General features: G+C 62.5%; 1 protein-coding gene across 2 annotated transcripts; it reads right to left on the reverse strand.

Annotated features, from left to right (window-relative positions):
* Window positions 1-785: 785 nt before the first annotated feature.
* Wfikkn2 (WAP, follistatin/kazal, immunoglobulin, kunitz and netrin domain containing 2) lies at window positions 786-6,299 on the reverse strand. 2 transcript variants are annotated; one of them, XM_063251314.1, is made up of 2 exons: window positions 5,575-6,299; window positions 786-3,218 (listed from the first exon to the last, which is right to left on the reverse strand). In XM_063251314.1, the coding sequence occupies exons 1-2, from the start codon at window positions 5,770-5,772 to the stop codon at window positions 1,695-1,697; spliced, it is 1,722 nt and encodes a 573-aa protein (XP_063107384.1). In that variant the 5' UTR covers window positions 5,773-6,299; the 3' UTR covers window positions 786-1,694. The 2 variants fall into 2 exon arrangements, with proteins under 2 accessions (XP_063107384.1, XP_063107385.1); XM_063251315.1 differs by lacking the exon at window positions 5,575-6,299 and adding an exon at window positions 4,148-4,587.
* Between the last annotated feature and the right edge of the window lie 2,027 nt (window positions 6,300-8,326).

The following is an 8,326-nucleotide window of genomic DNA, read 5'->3' on the forward strand; positions in this document are numbered from 1 at the left end:
ACATGAGAAGAGGAGGGGGACCTCGTGTTCGGGGTGTGCAGAGGGCCTGGGGGCCTTGAAGAGGCCATGAGCACTGGGGTTGCCACAGGCATCAACTCAGGACCAGGTTGCTTCTTGGGGTTCTCAGCCTCCCTGGGGCCATAAGGCTGAACCCCTAAGTCTCTGCAAAGTGCTTTACAGGTAAGGAGACCGAGGCCCACAGAAACCCTGTTGAAACAACAACAAAATCTTGCAATGATCCTCCTGCTTCAGCCTCCCCAGTGCTAGGGTGACAGGTGTGTGCCACCCCGTCCAGCTCCCCGCCTGCTCGTCTGGCAGGTGAGAGGGGCTGGGCTGGGCTGGACAAGGCCTGGATTCCTCCTTTGGGCAGTGGCCTGGAACCTAGGGAGGGACATTCCTTGTGAGTGACACATGAGCTGTGAGTGTGGTGGACGCCGCCATGGGCCGAGAGGCCCAGGCGCTGCTGCTGTAGCACCCCGGGAGGCTGGCCCCAGGCGGGAGTCACAGCTGGCAGAGGCTGTGCCTGGCCACGGTGGCATCTCCTTCACCTCGCACCTCTGAACAGAACCTAGGCCATCATTGGTGGCTATGGAGACAGGTCCTCACGCGGAAGGATCCCAAGGTGACGAATCTGGTCACCTGGGCCTAAGCCAGGTGGCTCAGCAGCAGGCTGGACCTCCACAGTGTCCCTCCACCATCCAGATCTTCTCTCCTGAAAGGTCACCAGAGCAGAGGCTGCCACCTGCCCACCCTCCAGCCCCAGTGAATCACATGGAAGACAGAGCCATTGATGCTGGAGCTTTTAATGAGCAGCTTCCTCCTTACACTGAGGAAGGGGGGGGGGTGAGGAGCGCCAAACTGTGGCCTTCCTGAGCTCTGGGGGTGCTGGATGGGGCAAAGGGCTGGGGAGCGTATTTTGGGTCAGATACCGAGTTGACAGGAATTCCCAAATCCTCTGCTGAGAGGCCCACGCAAGAGTTTGGAAACACAAAAGAAGCCACCAGGAGGCTGCTGGCCCCTTTGCTGTGCGGCTGAGCCCCACCTGCACCTCCTCCCAGGTTGCTGCGCTGCAGCGCGGCCGCCAGGTGGAAGCAGAGAGCAGCCTTCCTCCTTCCATCCCCGGGCTGCGATTCCTCCATTACCCCTCCCTCTAGCCCTCCGGTACCGACTGGGGTCGCCTCCCACCCTTGCAAGCCCATCACCCACCCGATGGTTCCGCGGCCCAGGGAAACCTGGGGACCAGGGCTCTGTTGCAGGCTTAGGGAGCTGGGCAGTGACAGCTCTCCAATGTCCCCCTGCCCAGCGGCACCCAGGAAGTATTCATCCCCTGACCTGCACAGCCCCTGCTCAGGCAGCCAGGAGGTGGTGGGCACCGCGTCCCTCCCATAAGCCAAGCCCCGCTGTGGCCCGAGTCCTCTGCTCCCGGCCAGCCAGCCAGCCATCTCTGGAGCCCAGGCTGGGGAGCCGGGGAGGCAGAGGCCTGGTGGTCAGCAGCAGCCCTCAAGTGTCTGGTGACTTCTCCTGTGTCCCCCTCAGCTGGAAAAGAAACACTGACCCCACAGACTAAAGGTGGTTCCCAGCCCCTTGGTGGACCAGTGTCCCTGAGGCCTGCAGCTGTCTCATCCGATCTCCCCGGGTCTGTGACCCTGGGCGTGCAGGGTGGTGGGGTGGGAGAGGCGGGGCCGGTGGCGGCCTCAGTGCAGGCCCGGGAACTCCTTGAGGACGTCACAAGTCTTCTTGTGCAAGACCTCGCGGAGCTTCCTGACCCGCCGGGCACCCGAGGGGCCCACGAAGCTGTCAGGCCGCAGCATGGCCATGCCGCCCTCCACCTCGCCCATGATGATCAGTGGCGTGTCGCCCACCGTCACGTTGGGGCACGGGCAGGCCCAGTCGACCTGCAGCAGGGTGACCTCCAGCGGCTCCCGGCCCAGGAACTTGAGGCCCATCTTCTCGTCCTTGAGGACCTCGTCCACGGTCACCAGGGCGCGGCCCATGTCAGGCTCCTCGGTCAACTCCGAGACCCGGCCCAGGATGACGAAGTCGCTGCGGCAGAAGCTGGTGACCAGTTTCTGGCGCGGCTTGCAGGGGGGACAGCGCTGGTTCCCCCGGGGGAAGGGGCAGGACTCCTCGCAGGCCTCGCGGCTCTGGAAGTTGTTCCCGTTGCCATCGCAGCCGCCGTACACAAAGGACTGGCACTGGCCGGTCTGGCTGTTGTAGGCCCAGCGCGGCGCGTAGGCCCTGCAGGGGCCCTGCAGGGCGGGCAGGCTGCACACGGCCAGCGGGCCCCGCATGCAGGCCAGCGCGCACGCCTCGTAGGTCTCGAAGTGGTTCAGGTTGCGGTGGCAGTGGCCGAAGGTGAAGGTCAGGCAGCTGTTGGTCTGGGGGTCGAAGTGCCAGCGCGTCTGCTCCTCACCGCAGTCTTCGCTGTCGGGTGGCTTCAGGCACTCGGCCGCCGGGAAGGCTGTGCCGTTGGGGCCACTGCTCTCAGACGGGGCGGCCGCCGGGCTGCCCCTGACCACCGACAGTGGGAAGTCGGCTCGCAGGACCCCGGCGGTGTTCCGGGCGGTGCAGGTGTAGATGCCGGCGTCCTGGGGCTGCGCGTTGTAGATGACCAGCTGCGCGATGTTGGTGACCACCACATTGCCCCGCACGTGGTTGGGCCCCATGACCACATTCTCCCTGTCCTCCAGCTGCTTCTCCCAGGTGATCTCGGGCCGTGGCCGGCCCGCCACGTCGCACAGGAAGCTCACCGTCTCGCCCACGGTCACTGACTGGTGCGCCGGGTGGTTGAGCAGGGCCGGGGCCGCCAGGTCTAGCCCAGGGGTCTCCGGGGAGGCCGTGGTGGGGTGCACGGTGGTCTCCGGTGGTGGGGGGCTGGTGTTGGGCCAGGTGAAGTGGTAGCGGCAGGTGACGACGGCCAGCGTGATGCCCTTGGAGCAGGCCTCCGCGTCCATGTAGCAGCGGTTGTAGTAGGTGAGGCCATCCGAGGCGCAGGTGAAGCTGGGCTCCTTCTCGCAGCGGTCTTTGCACTTGCACACGGGCTGCCCGTCCCAGATGTCGCATTCTGAACCCTGCTGCGGGCACATGAAGTGGTCGCACGTGGCCTCCTTGGGCATCCCCACTGGGCCCTTCCTGCCCCGCACATCCATGTAGCGGGCCGCCACGCAGCTCCTGGTCCCGCACACGTTGGGGCAGCATTTCTCATAGGTCTCACACTCCTGAAAGAGCCACGGGAGGAGAGAGAGAGCTGGGACTGCGGGGCGGAGGGAAGGGGCGGCAGCTTTCCCACCCGGTCCCACCCCCAGGGAGGGACCTGCAGGCTGAGCAGAGCAGACCCTTGCGTTCCATAAGCCCTGACACCTGTCCCCTGCTGTATTACCACAAGCCAGGGATGACTTTATGGGGAACCACAGAAAGGTTAAGCAACTTGGCCAAGGTCATATGGCTACACAGACCCTCAAGGGTTTGTATTCATTTATTTTTTGAGATGTAGTTTTTTGATATGTAGTTCAGGTTGGCCTCAAACTCGGAGCCATCCTCCTGCCTCAGCCTCCTGAGTGCTGGGGTTACAGGCGTGCACCACCACGCCCTCCTCTGAAAGAAGATGTTTTCTTACCACCAGGTGACAGCATGCTGCAGCAGAGAAGTGACACCAGGTCACGCAGACAGGCTGTGGCAGGAGAAGGCTTCAAGCTCCCCAGAGTGCTTCCCTACGCGATGGCTGCCCAGGAAGGTTGGGACTTGCAAAGGGAGGCGGCCCCTGGGTCTTTTCTCCATCAATCAAAGAGGTCACCCCTGAGACAGATGTCACCCACATCTGTCCTGCCCTCAAGGAAACCAGCACCGACATCAGGACCCATTAGATCCAGGGCGCCAGAACTTGTGTTCTGCACCAAACCCCAGCGCCCAGCTCCGTGAGGGACATTTCAGGGAGAAAACAACAAAACAGCTCCTCATGTGGCAAAGACGAGTCCTCCCGCCAGGCCGTAATCTCCTCTGATTTCTGTGGAGTCCCATAAGGCATTAGTTTAATTCCTTGAAATTAGCAGCGTGCTCCTGGGGCCGACACAAACAGGGATTTCACGTGGTGTTTTCAACAATAGTGTGTCGTGCCCGCTGGGCAGGCAGGCGGCTCCCTAATCCTTACCAGGTAGTAACTCCGGTGTGCTGCTCCCCGGGGGCCGGCCTCTTGTCCTTCCGACTTTTATTCCAGCCTCTCTGACATTCCACATCAGCTAAGAGGGGGAAGGCGCCCCCGCCCCGGCGTGTGAGCTGCCTATTTCCCTTGTTTACTGTTCCCCCGCTTTGGGCTCAGAATGGGGACTTTGTTTTGCAGCCCTTGGTTGGCATCAGCTTGGAGGTCACCCCAGGGGAGGCTTTGAGACAGGGATCCGAGGTGGGGGCTAAGGCGAGAGACCCACGGGGCTGAGGAGGGCGGCCTGAGGGTTACCCTGCTCCCTGGGACACTATGGGCAGGAAACTCCCTGCGGCCCAGTGGCCCATGAACAGCTGGGCCCTTGGGATCCTTGGAGGAATTCTGCTTCCAGAACCATGATGTGCCCACAAGTGACCCTTGTATCCTCAGCCCACACAGGTGCCTTCTCCCGGACCCCCACCCCCAGCCAGGGTCCTGCTGTCTCCACGCCTACCCTTGTTTTTCAGGCCAATCTGTGCTGGTGAAACAGGCTTCCCACACACAGGGCCAGCTGGCGGTGTGACCCTGGCTCTTGGGGACGGCCACTGGTCCACCCTGCTCTCTGGCTGCTTTTACCCAGTACCAGCAGTGCCCACCAGCAGCATCGGTCCTGTGAGGCCTGAGGCATCCCCAAGGCACTGGGAGGCAGAGCCCAGGCAGCCCCAGGCTGGCCTGTGGATGACCAGAGGGTCTCTGGTACACCCTGTGATGCCTAGGACACTGTCCCACCCTCAAAGCTGGCCAGGCTGGAGGCAGCCACACCCAGAATGCAGTGAACAGGGATGGCTTTGGGGTCACCTCAGCAGTGGGTGGTGTGTGCCCCAGAGCCAGCTCTGCCTACTCAGCGTCCTGCCGAGGACTCTGATGGCTGCACAGTCCCCTTCCTGCTTGATGACACCCTCCTTGTCTGCTCAGAGCATCTCCACTTGCCCTGCTCCTCAGCCCTGGCTCAGGGGCCAAACCCAGAGGTCGTGACCAGAGGCAGAAAAAATCTCAGCACCATCCCTGGGCAGCCTCGGGCCCCTGGCCCACCTGTCCCTCACCAACTGTGGGGTGGCTCTGGGCGTCCATCCTCTCACCTGTGAGCGGGTGGCCAGCTGATGCCCTCTGAGCAGGCATCTGTGCCAGTTCACAAACATGTCTGACCTGGGGCTGGCTCAGGGCCACCCTGGGCCAGCAGGAGGGGTCCCGAACTTCCTGGCTCAGATAAACGTGACCACCACAGGGGCTCCTTCCTGTCCTCAGCATTGGTGTGCAGCATGGGGCCCTGCTCACCTCGGGGTGCTGGGGGCCTGTGTCCCACTACATCCTGGAGGGCACAGGCAGGGTGTCTGAGCCTGCTTCCTGTCACACATCCCAGGCTCTGAGCCCCTACTCACCTGGTCCGCCTCGCACTCCCGCTTGCAGGTGCTCTGCGCATCCACCCAGAGGTTGGGGTTCATGTCGTTGGGGCAGATGCCCGCGTGGGAATAGCGGATGGGTGGCAGTGCCAGGCCTGGCAGGAGCACCCCAAGTAGCAGCAGCAGGAGCCGCAGCCCGCAGTGGGACCAGAATGGGTGGCATCCCAGGACCCCCATGGTCCAGATGATCAGCGGTGGCCAGAAGCCTCCCCTGAGAGGACACAGGGGTTGGGACCCACAGTCCCCTCCTCTTCCTTCTCCTCCTCCTGGGGCCGGGACACCTGCCCTCCTCACCCCGCAGGTCTCCCCGCTAAGGCTAGGGCCGCTGCAGGGCTGCTGAGGCTGCTCCCAGAGCAGCTGAGCAGAGCAGCTGCAGATGAAAGAAAGGTCTCCCAGGGAAGGCGACCCGGCCTCCTCAGCGTGCAGGGACCGGGCCGCCGCGGGGGCCGAGCCCGGGTTTATATCCTGGGCGCGCCACCCGACTGGGAGCCAGCTAACCTGACGCTGTCACCCCCGGCGGGCCGCGGCGCCTCTGTCCCTGGCCGAGCGCAGACTTAGTGCAGAAGGGGGAAAGCTGGAAGCAGTTTCCGCAGCAGCGTATCTGGCACGGTGGGACACCTGCTTGTTTTTGACTCCGGGAGGCCTTTAACCCCTTCAAGGGCCAGAAAAGGCATGTGCGCTGGGGGGCTGGCTTGGGACGGAGACACACGCTCACTTAAAGGAGGGTTTGTTTGCCTTTCCCCACCTCCTCGGCCCGCGCCCCCTCCTCCCGTGGCCACCTCGAAAGAACACACAATCGCTTGTTACGAGGAGGGACCTGAGCAGCCGGCGGGGCAGCGTCGCCCAGCTCCATGGTACATTTGAGAGCAAAAGACATGGAAAAACAAGTTCACGGCCATTGCAGGGCGGGCCTGGGAGCGCGGGCCATGTAAACTGACTCCCGCCGGCCGCCGGCTGCCTGCCCTGCCCGGCGGGCAGCGCGTCCTCCCGCGGGTTTGCGCCTGCCCCTGCCCTGCCTCCTAGTCTTGGCTTCCAACTTCGGGGCGGTTTCCCCATCCCTCCAGAGAACGGAGCAGATCTGCTGTGCTCTCCACCACGGGCCGATTGTCACATTCCTGCTCCGCCATGGAACCCTCGCAGCTCCCCAAAGCCAGGCAGTGACACAGCGAGCGGCCTTGCTCCTGGCCACGGGGCCTCCGCTCAAGGAGGCTGCTGCACTCCTGTTTGTTTTTATTTTTTAATATGTTTTGGTAGTCCTGGGAGTGGGTACCGGGAGTGGGGAGCCAGCTATCACCCCTTCCCCGCCCCCCTCACTTTTTCCCCCCTCAAAACAAAGTTTTTCTCTCTCTGTCTCTTTTTTTTTGAGGCAGAATCTCACTATGTAGCTGAGGCTGGCCTTGAACTCACAGAGATCCTCCTGCCTCAGCCTTTTGAGTACTGGGACTACAGGTGGGCTCCACCGAGCTCCAGTGAGGTCCCTCTGGGTGGAGGCTCTATCCTGGTCTCAGCTGGCTGCCTCCACTGCAGGGAGGAGGTCTATGGTGGGGGGCAAGTGTTGTAGAAAGGTCACAGCCAGCAGCCATGGTGGCACAGTGGCTGGCAGCACAGTGCCGGCCTCCTTTCCTCCCCGCAGCGACTCTGCCTCCATTTTAGATTTGAGAGCAGGATGCAGAGCCAGGCTGAGCCCCCATCCTGGGACGCACAGCTCTGCAACCCCACCATGAGTGCAGAAGGTGGGCACCAGCTCGATGCAGGGTGGAGTGGGGGGAGGGTGGCCGTGCCTCCAGAGCCGCCCCCCCTCCACCTACTGCCAGCGGGGCCAAGAGCAGCCCCAAGTCTGGTTTTTATAGCACGGACCAGGCATGTTTGAAAATTGGGGGTGTGTTTTTGTGGAGGGGCTGGGAAGAGAGCCAGAAGCTGCCAGGGGCCAGAGGGTGATCCCCCATTCGGCAGGAAAGGGCCTCTCTCCCAGAAAGGCCTCCGAGCAGCCAACAGGCTGAGTCTGTTTGTGTTGGCCACTCGGTGCCAGGACATGGGGGGATAGAGAGCCCCATGGAAGCGAGAGACCCCAGCCCCCAGCTTTTCTGACTTTTTTGACACAAGGTCTTCCTATGCACCCCAGGCTGGCCTCAAACTCTTGGCACTTCTCCTGCCTCAGCTTCCTGAGAGCTGGGATTCCAGGTGTCCAGCGCCACACGGACTGAGACCCCTTTACAAGAACAAGTCACAAGGATTTGAAGAGCAGTGACCGAGTGCAGTGTCCAAGGAGAACAGATGGGTGGATACCATAAAGCCCAGCAGAGCCAGAAGGGAGTCTTGGGATTTACAGATGGAGAAACTGAGGCTGGCGCTCAGCCCCCCAGTTTTCTGCTTCCCGGCTGGCAGGCTGTCACCGTCTCCCCACTCCCCGGCGGGGCTCACTCTGGAAGCTATCTCTCCCGCCTGTGTCGGGTCGCTAATGAAGGGCGTCAGCTCCTAATCCTCTAAATTATTGGAATAAACCTCCCCGCGCGCCAGTCCTCATAAGGAAGTCAGACAGCGGGCGACGCCGGCTGCTCTGAATTCCCTGTAATTTCATAAAGCCAGTTCCAGCTGCTTGGAGCGGGGCCTCCATGCGGCCGGGGGCACAGACGCAGGCAGCTGGGGGGGCACAAAGGGAGGGGATGGCGACACATTTCCTAGGGGAGCTGTCTCGGCTGAGCCCAGAGTGCAGGCTGATTTCCAAGGGGGT

Source organism: Cavia porcellus, unplaced genomic scaffold, assembly GCF_034190915.1.
Source record: "Cavia porcellus strain 051 isolate PalLab524CR breed Dunkin Hartley unplaced genomic scaffold, mCavPor4.1 scaffold_6, whole genome shotgun sequence".
NCBI classification, from domain to species: Eukaryota; Metazoa; Chordata; class Mammalia; order Rodentia; family Caviidae; genus Cavia; species Cavia porcellus.

Excerpts from the sequence above, each read along its gene's own strand:
- Wfikkn2 (XM_063251314.1), bottom strand. The coding sequence starts at position 5,772 with ATGGGGGTCCTGGGATGCCACCCATTCTGGTCCCACTGCGGGCTGCGG. Across the intron at positions 3,219-5,574 it reads GGGAGTGCGAGGCGGACCAG|GAGTGTGAGACCTATGAGAA; the intron begins GTGAGTAGGGGC and ends TGGCTCTTTCAG.